The 15,000-nt window shown below is 54.7% G+C and overlaps 1 protein-coding gene across 1 annotated transcript in view; it reads right to left on the bottom strand.

The window, feature by feature from the left end:
- Positions 1–15,000, bottom strand: part of LOC123733213 (N6-adenosine-methyltransferase non-catalytic subunit) — a 35,684-nt gene that overhangs the window by 4,003 nt on the left and 16,681 nt on the right. The window contains exons 7-10 of the mRNA XM_045712641.1: positions 14,790–14,931; positions 2,257–2,349; positions 841–957; positions 1–152 (exon numbers count right to left, since the gene is read on the bottom strand). The exon at positions 1–152 is cut by the window's left edge and continues 59 nt beyond it. Coding sequence (XP_045568597.1) covers positions 1–152; positions 841–957; positions 2,257–2,349; positions 14,790–14,931 — 504 coding nt within the window. The remainder of the gene's footprint in view (positions 153–840; positions 958–2,256; positions 2,350–14,789; positions 14,932–15,000) is intronic.

The following is a 15,000-nucleotide window of genomic DNA, read 5'->3' as shown; positions in this document are numbered from 1 at the left end:
TGTTCTATAATATGGAATATCTCCACCGGCTTCTCCACGTTCCCAATCTCTGGTTCCTCCGTTATAATCAGGTCGATATCCACGTTGGCGTGGATGAAATCACCGTCTGTAGACCGACGGACTGTTCCTTTGACACCCATCAGACAGTGTTCCTGGAGAGGAGAGGAGAGGGGGGAGAGGGAGGGAGGAGAGAGGAGGGAGAGAGGGAGGAGAGAGGGAGGAGAGAGGAGGGAGAGAGGGAGGAGAGAGGGAGGGAGAAGGAGAGAGAGGGAGGAGAGAGGGAGGGAGGAGAGAGAGGAAGGAGAGAGGAGGGAAGGAAGGAGAGAGAGGGAGGAGAGAGAGAGGGAGGAGAGAGGGAGGAGAGAGGGAGGGAGGGAGGAGAGAGGGAGGGAGAGAAATCATGGTAATACGTTTTTGTTTTGCAAATCAACAGTAAATTGTGCGTGTCTCATGGTGTGTGTGTGTGTGTGTGTGTGTGTGTGTGGTGTGTGGTGTGTGTGTGTGTGTGTGTGTGTGTGTGTGTGTGTGTGTGTGTGTGTGTGTGTGTGTGTGTGTGTGTGTGTGTGTGTGTGTGTGTGTGTGTGTGTGGTGTGTGTGTGTGTGTGTGTGTGTGTGTGTGTGTGTGTGTGTGTGTGTGTGTGTGTGTGTGTGTGTGTGTGTGTGTGTGTGTGTGGTGTGTGTGTGTGTGTGTGTGTGTGTGTGTGTGTGTGTGTGTGTGTGTGTGTGTGTGTGTGTGTGTGTGTGTGTGTGTGTGTGTGTGTGTGTGTGTGTGTCTGTGTGTGTGTGTGTGTGTGTGTGTGTGTGTGTGTGTGTGTGTGTGTGTGTGTGTGTGTGTGGTACCTTGGTTCTCTGAAACACAGCTTTGGGGTCGAGGGTTTTGGTCTTTCCAGGGTTGTTCTTGTTGGTTTTGATCCAACAGATATCCTCACAACGCCTGAATCCCCACTTCCTGAGACACTGAGGAGGGGGGAGGGGGAGAGGGGAGGGAGAGGGGAGGGGGAGGGAGAGGGAGGGAGGAGGGAGAGGGGAGGGGGAGAGGAGGGAGAGGGGAGGGGAGGGAGAGGGAGGGGAGGAGGGAGAGGGGAGGGGAGGGAGAGGGAGGGGAGGGAGAGGGAGGGGGAGAGGGGAGGGGGAGAGGAGGGAGAGGGAGAGGGGAGGGGGGAGGAGGGGGGGGAGGAGGGAGAAAGGAGGAGGGAGGGGGAGGGAGAGTAGAGAGAGGAGGGAGGGGGAGGGAGAGGGAGGGGAGGGGGAAGAGGGAGAGGAGGGAGAGTAGAGAGAGGAGGGAGAGGGAGGGAGAGGAGGGAGAGGGAGGGGGAGGGAGAGTAGAGAGAGGAGTGGGAGGAAGAGGAGGGAGAGGGGAGGACGGAGGGGGAGGGAGAGGGAGAGGGGAGGAGGGAGAGGGGAGGAGGGAGGGGGAGGGAGAGGAGGGAGGGAGGGGGAGGGAGAGGAGGGAGAGGAGGGAGAGGGGGGAGAGGGAGGGGGAGGGAGAGTAGAGAGAGGAGTGGGAGGGGGAGAGGGAGGGGGAGGGAGAGTAGAGAGAGGAGTGGGAGGAAGAGGAGGGAGAGGGGAGGACGGAGGGGGAGGGAGAGTAGAGAGAGGAGGGAGAGGGAGGGGAGGGAGAGGGAGAGGGGAGGAGGGAGAGGGGAGGAGGGAGGGGAGGGAGAGTAGAGAGAGGAGGGAGAGGGAGGGGGAGGGAGAGTAGAGAGAGGAGGGAGAGGGGAGGACGGAGGGGGAGGGAGAGTAGAGAGAGGAGGGAGAGGGAGGGGGAGGGAGAGGGAGAGGGGAGGAGGGAGAGGGGAGGAGGGAGGGGGAGGGAGAGTAGAGAGAGGAGGGAGAGGGAGGGGGAGGGAGAGTAGAGAGAGGAGGGAGAGGGGGGAGAGGGAGGGGGATGGAGAGTAGAGAGAGGAGGGAGAGGGGGGAGGAGGGAGGAGAGTTGATTGTGGGTTTGTGCCAATTAACTACACTAACCAGTTAACTACACTAGTAGGTTGACTACACTCTCTGTGTGTATAATACCATTCTCCCCAGGTCCAGTCCCTCTCTGTGTGTATAATACCATTCTCCCCAGGTCCAGTCCCTCTCTGTGTGTGTAATACCATTCTCCCCAGGTCCAGTCCCTCTCTGTGTGTATAATACCATTCTCCCCAGGTCCAGTCCCTCTCTGTGTGTATAATACCATTCTCCCCAGGTCCAGTCCCTCTCTGTGTGTATAATACCATTCTCCCCAGGTCCAGTCCCTCTCTGTGTGTATAATACCATTCTCCCCAGGTCCAGTCCCTCTCCTGATCCACACCAGAGGAAGACGAAGGAACGAAGGGCTGATATCTCCTCTATTTCCAGCTTCATTATCTAGAGGGAGAGAAGAGGAGGAGAGAGAGGAGGGGGAGAGAAGAGGGGAGAGAAGAGGAGGAGAGAGAGGAGGGGGAGAGAAGAGGGGAGAGAAGAGGGGGAGAGAAGAGGAGGGAGAGAAGAGGGGAGAGAGAGAAGGGGGAGAGAAGAGGCGAAGAAGAGGGGAGAGAAGAGGGGGAGAGAAGAGGGAAGGGGAGAGAAGAGGGGGAGAGAAGAGGGGAGGGGAGAGAAGAGGGGAGAGAAGAGGAGGGGAGAGAGAAGGGGGAGAGAAGAGGGGAGAGAAGAGGAGGGGGAGAGAAGAGGAGAGAGAGAAGGGGGAGAGAGAAGGGGGAGAGAAGAGGAGGGGGAGAGAAGAGGCGAAGAAGAGGGGAGAGAAGAGGGGAGGGGAGAGAAAGGGGAGAGAAGAGTGGGGAGAGAGAGAGAAGGGGTGAGAGAAGAGGAGGGGGAGAGAAGAGGGGAGAGAAGAGGAGGGGAGAGAAGGGGGAGAGAGAAGAGGGGAAGAAGAGGGGAGAGAGAGAAGAGATGAGAGAAATCAACAAAAAATAACAAACAGACAGATAGCTTCTATTTAACACCTTCATACCCCCCACCCACCAGTATCCCCCAGTAACTCACATCGTCCCAGTTCCAGTATCCCCCCCAGTAACTCACATCGTCCCAGTTCCAGTAGTATCCCCCCAGTAACTCACATCGTCCCAGTTCCAGTAGTATCCCCCCCCCAGTAACTCACATCGTCCCAGTTCCAGTAGTATCCCCCCCAGTAACTCACATCGTCCCAGTTCCAGTAGTATCCCCCCAGTAACTCACATCGTCCCAGTTCCAGTAGTATCCCCCCCAGTAACTCACATCGTCCCAGTTCCAGTAGTATCCCCCGTAACTCACATCGTCCCAGTTCCAGTAGTATCCCCCCAGTAACTCACATCGTCCCAGTTCCAGTAGTATCCCCCCCAGTAACTCACATCGTCCCAGTTCCAGTAGTATCCCCCCAGTAACTCACATCGTCCCAGTTCCAGTAGTATCCCCCAGTAACTCACATCGTCCCAGTTCAGCAGTATCCCCCTCAGTAACTCACATCGTCCCAGTTCCAGTAGTATCCCCCCCAGTAACTCACATCGTCCCAGTTCCAGTAGTATCCCCCCCAGTAACTCACATCGTCCCAGTTCCAGTAGTATCCCCCCCAGTAACTCACATCGTCCCAGTTCCAGTAGTATCCCCCCCAGTAACTCACATCGTCCCAGTTCCAGTAGTATCCCCCCCAGTAACTCACATCGTCCCAGTTCCAGTAGTATCCCCCCCCAGTAACTCACATCGTCCCAGTTCCGTAGTATCCCCCCCAGTAACTCACATCGTCCCAGTTCCAGTAGTATCCCCCCAGTAACTCACATCGTCCCAGTTCCAGTAGTCCCCCAGTAACTCACATCGTCCCAGTTCCAGTAGTATCCCCCAGTAACTCACATCGTCCCAGTTCCAGTAGTATCCCCCCCAGTAACTCACATCGTCCCAGTTCCAGTAGTATCCCCCAGTAACTCACATCGTTCCCAGTTCCAGTAGTATCCCCCCCAGTAACTCACATCGTCCCAGTTCCAGTAGTATCCCCCCCAGTAACTCACATCGTCCCAGTTCCAGTAGTATCCCCCCCCCAGTAACTCACATCGTCCCAGTTCCAGTAGTATCCCCCCCCAGTAACTCACATCGTCCCAGTTCCAGTAGTATCCCCCCCAGTAACTCACATCGTCCCAGTTCCAGTAGTATCCCCCCCAGTGAACTCACATCGTCCCAGTTCCAGTAGTATCCCCCCCCAGTAACTCACATCGTCCCAGTTCCAGTAGTATCCCCCCCAGTAACTCACATCGTCCCAGTTCCAGTAGTATCCCCCCCAGTAACTCACATCGTCCCAGTTCCAGTAGTATCCCCCCAGTAACTCACATCGTCCCAGTTCCAGTAGTATCCCCCCCAGTAACTCACATCGTCCCAGTTCCAGTAGTATCCCCCCCAGTAACTCACATCGTCCCAGTTCCAGTAGTATCCCCCCCCCAGTAACTCACATCGTCCCAGTTCCAGTAGTATCCCCCCCAGTAACTCACATCGTCCCAGTTCCAGTAGTATCCCCCCAGTAACTCACATCGTCCCAGTTCCAGTAGTATCCCCCCCAGTAACTCACATCGTCCCAGTTCCAGTAGTATCCCCCCAGTGCAACTCACATCGTCCCAGTTCCAGTAGTATCCCCCCCGTAACTCACATCGTCCCAGTTCCAGTAGTACCCCCCCCAGTAACTCACATCGTCCCAGTTCCAGTAGTATCCCCCCAGTAACTCACATCGTCCCAGTTCCAGTAGTATCCCCCCCCCAGTAACTCACATCGTCCCAGTTCCAGTAGTATCCCCCGTGCAACTCACATCGTCCCAGTTCCAGTAGTATCCCCCCGTGAACTCACATCGTCCCAGTTCCAGTAGTATCCCCCCCAGTAACTCACATCGTCCCAGTTCCAGTAGTATCCCCCCCAGTAACTCACATCGTCCCAGTTCCAGTAGTATCCCCCCCCCCCAGTAACTCACATCGTCCCAGTTCCAGTAGTATCCCCCCCAGTAACTCACATCGTCCCAGTTCCAGTAGTATCCCCCCCAGTAACTCACATCGTCCCAGTTCCAGTAGTATCCCCCCAGTAACTCACATCGTCCCAGTTCCAGTAGTATCCCCCCCCAGTAACTCACATCGTCCCAGTTCCAGTAGTATCCCCCCCAGTAACTCACATCGTCCCAGTTCCAGTAGTATCCCCCCCCAGTAACTCACATCGTCCCAGTTCCAGTAGTATCCCCCCCAGTAACTCACATCGTCCCAGTTCCAGTAGTATCCCCCCAGTGAACTCACATCGTCCCAGTTCCAGTAGTATCCCCCCCAGTAACTCACATCGTCCCAGTTCCAGTAGTATCCCCCCAGTAACTCACATCGTCCCAGTTCCAGTAGTATCCCCCCAGTAACTCACATCGTCCCAGTTCCAGTAGTATCCCCCCCAGTAACTCACATCGTCCCAGTTCCAGTAGTATCCCCCCCCAGTAACTCACATCGTCCCAGTTCCAGTAGTATCCCCCCAGTAACTCACATCGTCCCAGTTCCAGTAGTATCCCCCAGTAACTCACATCGTCCCAGTTCCAGTAGTATCCCCCCAGTAACTCACATCGTCCCAGTTCCAGTAGTATCCCCCCGTGAACTCACATCGTCCCAGTTCCAGTAGTATCCCCCCAGTAACTCACATCGTCCCAGTTCCAGTAGTATCCCCCCCAGTAACTCACATCGTCCCAGTTCCAGTAGTATCCCCCCCAGTAACTCACATCGTCCCAGTTCCAGTAGTATCCCCCCCAGTAACTCACATCGTCCCAGTTCCAGTAGTATCCCCCCAGTAACTCACATCGTCCCAGTTCCAGTAGTATCCCCCCCAGTAACTCACATCGTCCCAGTTCCAGTAGTATCCCCCCAGTGCAACTCACATCGTCCCAGTTCCAGTAGTATCCCCCCCAGTAACTCACATCGTCCCAGTTCCAGTAGTATCCCCCCCAGTAACTCACATCGTCCCAGTTCCAGTAGTATCCCCCCCAGTAACTCACATCGTCCCAGTTCCAGTAGTATCCCCCCCCAGTAACTCACATCGTCCCAGTTCCAGTAGTATCCCCCCAGTAACTCACATCGTCCCAGTTCCAGTAGTATCCCCCAGTGCAACTCACATCGTCCCAGTTCCAGTAGTATCCCCCCCAGTAACTCACATCGTCCCAGTTCCAGTAGTATCCCCCCAGTGCAACTCACATCGTCCCAGTTCCAGTAGTATCCCCCCAGTAACTCACATCGTCCCAGTTCCAGTAGTATCCCCCGTCAACTCACATCGTCCCAGTTCCAGTAGTATCCCCCCCCAGTAACTCACATCGTCCCAGTTCCAGTAGTATCCCCCCCCAGTAACTCACATCGTCCCAGTTCCAGTAGTATCCCCCCCAGTAACTCACATCGTCCCAGTTCCAGTAGTATCCCCCCCAGTGAACTCACATCGGTCCCAGTTCCAGTAGTATCCCCCCCAGTAACTCACATCGTCCCAGTTCCAGTAGTATCCCCCCAGTAACTCACATCGTCCCAGTTCCAGTAGTATCCCCCCCAGTAACTCACATCGTCCCAGTTCCAGTAGTATCCCCCCAGTAACTCACATCGTCCCAGTTCCGTAGTATCCCCCCCCAGTAACTCACATCGTCCCAGTTCCAGTAGTATCCCCCCCCCGTAACTCACATCGTCCCAGTTCCAGTAGTATCCCCCCCCCAGTAACTCACATCGTCCCAGTTCCAGTAGTATCCCCCCCAGTAACTCACATCGTCCCAGTTCCAGTAGTATCCCCCCCCAGTAACTCACATCGTCCCAGTTCCAGTAGTATCCCCCCCAGTAACTCACATCGTCCCAGTTCCAGTAGTATCCCCCCCAGTAACTCACATCGTCCCAGTTCCAGTAGTATCCCCCCCCAGTAACTCACATCGTCCCAGTTCCAGTAGTATCCCCCCAGTAACTCACATCGTCCCAGTTCCAGTAGTATCCCCCCCAGTAACTCACATCGTCCCAGTTCCAGTAGTATCCCCCCAGTAACTCACATCGTCCCAGTTCCAGTAGTATCCCCCCCAGTAACTCACATCGTCCCAGTTCCAGTAGTATCCCCCCAGTAACTCACATCGTCCCAGTTCCAGTAGTATCCCCCCGTGAACTCACATCGTCCCAGTTCCAGTAGTATCCCCCCCAGTAACTCACATCGTCCCAGTTCCAGTAGTATCCCCCCCAGTAACTCACATCGTCCCAGTTCCAGTAGTATCCCCCCAGTAACTCACATCGTCCCAGTTCCAGTAGTATCCCCCCGTGCAACTCACATCGTCCCAGTTCCAGTAGTATCCCCCCCAGTAACTCACATCGTCCCAGTTCCAGTAGTATCCCCCCCAGTAACTCACATCGTCCCAGTTCCAGTAGTATCCCCCCAGTAACTCACATCGTCCCAGTTCCAGTAGTATCCCCCCCAGTAACTCACATCGTCCCAGTTCCAGTAGTATCCCCCCCAGTAACTCACATCGTCCCAGTTCCAGTAGTATCCCCCCCAGTAACTCACATCGCCCCAGTTCCAGTAGTATCCCCCCCAGTAACTCACATCGTCCCAGTTCCAGTAGTATCCCCCCCAGTAACTCACATCGTCCCAGTTCCAGTAGTATCCCCCCCAGTAACTCACATCGTCCCAGTTCCAGTAGTATCCCCCCAGTAACTCACATCGTCCCAGTTCCAGTAGTATCCCCCCCAGTAACTCACATCGTCCCAGTTCCAGTAGTATCCCCCCAGTAACTCACATCGTCCCAGTTCCAGTAGTATCCCCCCAGTAACTCACATCGTCCCAGTTCCAGTAGTATCCCCCAGTAACTCACATCGTCCCAGTTCCAGTAGTATCCCCCCAGTAACTCACATCGTCCCAGTTCCAGTAGTATCCCCCCAGTGCAACTCACATCGTCCCAGTTCCAGTAGTATCCCCCCCCCAGTAACTCACATCGTCCCAGTTCCAGTAGTATCCCCCCAGTAACTCACATCGTCCCAGTTCCAGTAGTATCCCCCTGTGCAACTCACATCGTCCCAGTTCCAGTAGTATCCCCCCCCAGTAACTCACATCGTCCCAGTTCCAGTAGTATCCCCCCCAGTAACTCACATCGTCCCAGTTCCAGTAGTATCCCCCCCAGTAACTCACATCGTCCCAGTTCCAGTAGTATCCCCCCCAGTAACTCACATCGTCCCAGTTCCAGTAGTATCCCCCCAGTAACTCACATCGTCCCAGTTCCAGTAGTATCCCCCCCGTGAACTCACATCGTCCCAGTTCCAGTAGTATCCCCCCCAGTAACTCACATCGTCCCAGTTCCAGTAGTATCCCCCCCAGTAACTCACATCGTCCCAGTTCCAGTAGTATCCCCCCCAGTAACTCACATCGTCCCAGTTCCAGTAGTATCCCCCCCAGTAACTCACATCGTCCCAGTTCCAGTAGTATCCCCCCCCAGTAACTCACATCGTCCCAGTTCCAGTAGTATCCCCCCAGTAACTCACATCGTCCCAGTTCCAGTAGTATCCCCCCCCAGTAACTCACATCGTCCCAGTTCCAGTAGTATCCCCCCCAGTAACTCACATCGTCCCAGTTCCAGTAGTATCCCCCCTGTGCAACTCACATCGTCCCAGTTCCAGTAGTATCCCCCCCAGTAACTCACATCGTCCCAGTTCCAGTAGTATCCCCCCAGTAACTCACATCGTCCCAGTTCCAGTAGTATCCCCCCAGTAACTCACATCGCCCCAGTTCCAGTAGTATCCCCCCGTAACTCACATCGTCCCAGTTCCAGTAGTATCCCCCAGTAACTCACATCGTCCCAGTTCCAGTAGTATCCCCCCCAGTGAACTCACATCGTCCCAGTTCCAGTAGTATCCCCCCAGTAACTCACATCGTCCCAGTTCCAGTAGTATCCCCCCGTAACTCACATCGTCCCAGTTCCAGTAGTATCCCCCCCAGTAACTCACATCGTCCCAGTTCCAGTAGTATCCCCCCCAGTAACTCACATCGTCCCAGTTCCAGTAGTATCCCCCCCCAGTAACTCACATCGTCCCAGTTCCAGTAGTATCCCCCCGTAACTCACATCGTCCCAGTTCCAGTAGTATCCCCCCCCAGTAACTCACATCGTCCCAGTTCCAGTAGTATCCCCCCCAGTAACTCACATCGTCCCAGTTCCAGTAGTATCCCCCCCAGTAACTCACATCGTCCCAGTTCCAGTAGTATCCCCCCCCAGTAACTCACATCGTCCCAGTTCCAGTAGTATCCCCCCCAGTAACTCACATCGTCCCAGTTCCAGTAGTATCCCCCCCAGTAACTCACATCGTCCCAGTTCCAGTAGTATCCCCCCCCCGTAACTCACATCGCCCCAGTTCCAGTAGTATCCCCCAGTGCAACTCACATCGTCCCAGTTCCAGTAGTATCCCCCCAGTAACTCACATCGTCCCAGTTCCAGTAGTATCCCCCCCAGTAACTCACATCGTCCCAGTTCCAGTAGTATCCCCCCAGTAACTCACATCGTCCCAGTTCCAGTAGTATCCCCCCCCGTGAACTCACATCGTCCCAGTTCCAGTAGTATCCCCCCAGTAACTCACATCGTCCCAGTTCCAGTAGTATCCCCCAGTAACTCACATCGTCCCAGTTCCAGTAGTATCCCCCCCAGTAACTCACATCGTCCCAGTTCCAGTAGTATCCCCCCAGTGAACTCACATCGTCCCAGTTCCAGTAGTATCCCCCCCAGTAACTCACATCGTCCCAGTTCCAGTAGTATCCCCCCCCCAGTAACTCACATCGTCCCAGTTCCAGTAGTATCCCCCGTGCAACTCACATCGTCCCAGTTCCAGTAGTATCCCCCCCAGTAACTCACATCGTCCCAGTTCCAGTAGTATCCCCCCCAGTGCAACTCACATCGTCCCAGTTCCAGTAGTATCCCCCCCAGTAACTCACATCGTCCCAGTTCCAGTAGTATCCCCCCCAGTAACTCACATCGTCCCAGTTCCAGTAGTATCCCCCCGTAACTCACATCGTCCCAGTTCCAGTAGTATCCCCCCCCAGTAACTCACATCGTCCCAGTTCCAGTAGTATCCCCCCCCCAGTGAACTCACATCGTCCCAGTTCCAGTAGTCTCCCCCCAGTAACTCACATCGTCCCAGTTCCAGTAGTATCCCCCCAGTGAACTCACATCGTCCCAGTTCCAGTAGTATCCCCCCCAGTAACTCACATCGTCCCAGTTCCAGTAGTATCCCCCCCAGTAACTCACATCGTCCCAGTTCCAGTAGTATCCCCCCCCAGTAACTCACATCGTCCCAGTTCCAGTAGTATCCCCCCCAGTAACTCACATCGTCCCAGTTCCAGTAGTATCCCCCCAGTAACTCACATCGTCCCAGTTCCAGTAGTATCCCCCCCAGTAACTCACATCGTCCCAGTTCCAGTAGTATCCCCCCCAGTGCAACTCACATCGTCCCAGTTCCAGTAGTATCCCCCCAGTAACTCACATCGTCCCAGTTCCAGTAGTATCCCCCCAGTAACTCACATCGTCCCAGTTCCAGTAGTATCCCCCCGTGAACTCACATCGTCCCAGTTCCAGTAGTATCCCCCCCAGTAACTCACATCGTCCCAGTTCCAGTAGTATCCCCCCAGTAACTCACATCGTCCCAGTTCCAGTAGTATCCCCCGTGCAACTCACATCGTCCCAGTTCCAGTAGTATCCCCCCCCAGTAACTCACATCGTCCCAGTTCCAGTAGTATCCCCCCCAGTAACTCACATCGTCCCAGTTCCAGTAGTATCCCCCCGTGAACTCACATCGTCCCAGTTCCAGTAGTATCCCCCAGTAACTCACATCGTCCCAGTTCCAGTAGTATCCCCCCCAGTAACTCACATCGTCCCAGTTCCAGTAGTATCCCCCCCAGTAACTCACATCGTCCCAGTTCCAGTAGTATCCCCCCAGTAACTCACATCGTCCCAGTTCCAGTAGTATCCCCCCCCAGTAACTCACATCGTCCCAGTTCCAGTAGTATCCCCCGTGCAACTCACATCGTCCCAGTTCCAGTAGTATCCCCCCCAGTAACTCACATCGTCCCAGTTCCAGTAGTATCCCCCAGTAACTCACATCGTCCCAGTTCCAGTAGTATCCCCCCCAGTAACTCACATCGTCCCAGTTCCAGTAGTATCCCCCCAGTAACTCACATCGTCCCAGTTCCAGTAGTATCCCCCCCAGTAACTCACATCGTCCCAGTTCCAGTAGTATCCCCCCAGTAACTCACATCGTCCCAGTTCCAGTAGTATCCCCCCCAGTAACTCACATCGTCCCAGTTCCAGTAGTATCCCCCCCAGTAACTCACATCGTCCCAGTTCCAGTAGTATCCCCCGTGCAACTCACATCGTCCCAGTTCCAGTAGTATCCCCCCAGTAACTCACATCGTCCCAGTTCCAGTAGTATCCCCCCCAGTAACTCACATCGTCCCAGTTCCAGTAGTATCCCCCCCAGTAACTCACATCGTCCCAGTTCCAGTAGTATCCCCCCAGTAACTCACATCGTCCCAGTTCCAGTAGTATCCCCCCGTGCAACTCACATCGTCCCAGTTCCAGTAGTATCCCCCCCAGTAACTCACATCGTCCCAGTTCCAGTAGTATCCCCCCCAGTAACTCACATCGTCCCAGTTCCAGTAGTATCCCCCCCAGTAACTCACATCGTCCCAGTTCCAGTAGTATCCCCCCCCAGTAACTCACATCGTCCCAGTTCCAGTAGTATCCCCCCCCAGTGAACTCACATCGTCCCAGTTCCAGTAGTATCCCCCCCAGTAACTCACATCGTCCCAGTTCCAGTAGTATCCCCCAGTAACTCACATCGTCCCAGTTCCAGTAGTATCCCCCCCAGTAACTCACATCGTCCCAGTTCCAGTAGTATCCCCCCCAGTAACTCACATCGTCCCAGTTCCAGTAGTATCCCCCCAGTAACTCACATCGTCCCAGTTCCAGTAGTATCCCCCCCCAGTAACTCACATCGTCCCAGTTCCAGTAGTATCCCCCCCGTGCAACTCACATCGTCCCAGTTCCAGTAGTATCCCCCCGTGCAACTCACATCGTCCCAGTTCCAGTAGTATCCCCCCCAGTAACTCACATCGTCCCAGTTCCAGTAGTATCCCCCGTGAACTCACATCGTCCCAGTTCCAGTAGTATCCCCCCCAGTAACTCACATCGTCCCAGTTCCAGTAGTATCCCCCTGTGCAACTCACATCGTCCCAGTTCCAGTAGTATCCCCCCAGTAACTCACATCGTCCCAGTTCCAGTAGTATCCCCCCCAGTAACTCACATCGTCCCAGTTCCAGTAGTATCCCCCAGTAACTCACATCGTCCCAGTTCCAGTAGTATCCCCCCCAGTAACTCACATCGTCCCAGTTCCAGTAGTATCCCCCCCAGTAACTCACATCGTCCCAGTTCCAGTAGTATCCCCCCCAGTAACTCACATCGTCCCAGTTCCAGTAGTATCCCCCCCCCAGTAACTCACATCGTCCCAGTTCCAGTAGTATCCCCCCAGTAACTCACATCGTCCCAGTTCCAGTAGTATCCCCCCCAGTAACTCACATCGTCCCAGTTCCAGTAGTATCCCCCCCAGTAACTCACATCGTCCCAGTTCCAGTAGTATCCCCCCCCAGTAACTCACATCGTCCCAGTTCCAGTAGTATCCCCCCCAGTGCAACTCACATCGTCCCAGTTCCAGTAGTATCCCCCCCAGTAACTCACATCGTCCCAGTTCCAGTAGTATCCCCCCCAGTAACTCACATCGTCCCAGTTCCAGTAGTATCCCCCCCAGTAACTCACATCGTCCCAGTTCCAGTAGTATCCCCCCCAGTAACTCACATCGTCCCAGTTCCAGTAGTATCCCCCCCAGTAACTCACATCGTCCCAGTTCCAGTAGTATCCCCCCCAGTAACTCACATCGTCCCAGTTCCAGTAGTATCCCCCCCCAGTAACTCACATCGTCCCAGTTCCAGTAGTATCCCCCCCAGTAACTCACATCGTCCCAGTTCCAGTAGTATCCCCCCCAGTAACTCACATCGTCCCAGTTCCAGTAGTATCCCCCCCAGTAACTCACATCGTCCCAGTTCCAGTAGTATCCCCCCGTGCAACTCACATCGTCCCAGTTCCAGTAGTATCCCCCCCAGTAACTCACATCGTCCCAGTTCCAGTAGTATCCCCCAGTGCAACTCACATCGTCCCAGTTCCAGTAGTATCCCCCCCCAGTAACTCACATCGTCCCAGTTCCAGTAGTATCCCCCCCCGTAACTCACATCGTCCCAGTTCCAGTAGTATCCCCCAGTAACTCACATCGTCCCAGTTCCAGTAGTATCCCCCCCAGTAACTCACATCGTCCCAGTTCCAGTAGTATCCCCCCAGTAACTCACATCGTCCCAGTTCCAGTAGTATCCCCCCCCGTAACTCACATCGTCCCAGTTCCAGTAGTATCCCCCCCAGTAACTCACATCGCCCCAGTTCCAGTAGTATCCCCCCCCCAGTAACTCACATCGTCCCAGTTCCAGTAGTATCCCCCCCCGTGCAACTCACATCGTCCCAGTTCCAGTAGTATCCCCCCCCCAGTAACTCACATCGTCCCAGTTCCAGTAGTATCCCCCCCAGTAACTCACATCGTCCCAGTTCCAGTAGTATCCCCCCCAGTGAACTCACATCGTCCCAGTTCCAGTAGTATCCCCCCAGTAACTCACATCGTCCCAGTTCCAGTAGTATCCCCCCCCAGTAACTCACATCGTCCCAGTTCCAGTAGTATCCCCCCCAGTAACTCACATCGTCCCAGTTCCAGTAGTATCCCCCCCAGTAACTCACATCGTCCCAGTTCCAGTAGTATCCCCCCAGTAACTCACATCGTCCCAGTTCCAGTAGTATCCCCCCCAGTAACTCACATCGTCCCAGTTCCAGTAGTATCCCCCCCCAGTAACTCACATCGTCCCAGTTCCAGTAGTATCCCCCCCAGTAACTCACATCGTCCCAGTTCCAGTAGTATCCCCCCAGTAACTCACATCGTCCCAGTTCCAGTAGTATCCCCCCCCAGTAACTCACATCGTCCCAGTTCCAGTAGTATCCCCCCAGTAACTCACATCGTCCCAGTTCCAGTAGTATCCCCCCCCAGTAACTCACATCGTCCCAGTTCCAGTAGTATCCCCCCCAGTAACTCACATCGTCCCAGTTCCAGTAGTATCCCCCCCAGTAACTCACATCGTCCCAGTTCCAGTAGTATCCCCCCCAGTAACTCACATCGTCCCAGTTCCAGTAGTATCCCCCCCAGTAACTCACATCGTCCCAGTTCCAGTAGTATCCCCCCCCAGTAACTCACATCGTCCCAGTTCCAGTAGTATCCCCCCAGTAACTCACATCGTCCCAGTTCCAGTAGTATCCCCCCCAGTAACTCACATCGTCCCAGTTCCAGTAGTATCCCCCCCAGTAACTCACATCGTCCCAGTTCCAGTAGTATCCCCCCCCAGTAACTCACATCGTCCCAGTTCCAGTAGTATCCCCCCCCAGTAACTCACATCGTCCCAGTTCCAGTAGTATCCCCCCCAGTAACTCACATCGTCCCAGTTCCAGTAGTATCCCCCCCCAGTAACTCACATCGTCCCAGTTCCAGTAGTATCCCCCCCAGTAACTCACATCGTCCCAGTTCCAGTAGTATCCCCCCAGTAACTCACATCGTCCCAGTTCCAGTAGTATCCCCCCAGTAACTCACATCGTCCCAGTTCCAGTAGTATCCCCCCCAGTAACTCACATCGTCCCAGTTCCAGTAGTATCCCCCCCAGTAACTCACATCGTCCCAGTTCCAGTAGTATCCCCCCCAGTAACTCACATCGTCCCAGTTCCAGTAGCGTTCCGTGTGCGGTATTCCTGACTCTCTGTAATATTCCTCCAGCGGAGGTTCCAGAAGGATCACGTCAAATTTAGTCTTCAGGTCACGGAGGTCAAAGTGCTCTGGGTCCGCCTGCAGATACCTTAAACACACATTAACACGTGAGTCATTTAGCAAACGACTCCTATCTGGAGTCATTTAGCAAACGACT

The sequence above is a fragment of the Salmo salar genome, unplaced genomic scaffold (genome assembly GCF_905237065.1).
Source record: "Salmo salar unplaced genomic scaffold, Ssal_v3.1, whole genome shotgun sequence".
In the NCBI taxonomy this organism is placed as follows: Eukaryota; Metazoa; Chordata; class Actinopteri; order Salmoniformes; family Salmonidae; genus Salmo; species Salmo salar.
The sequence above is the reverse complement of the archived record's forward strand: the minus strand, read 5'-3'. Positions and strand labels throughout refer to the sequence as shown.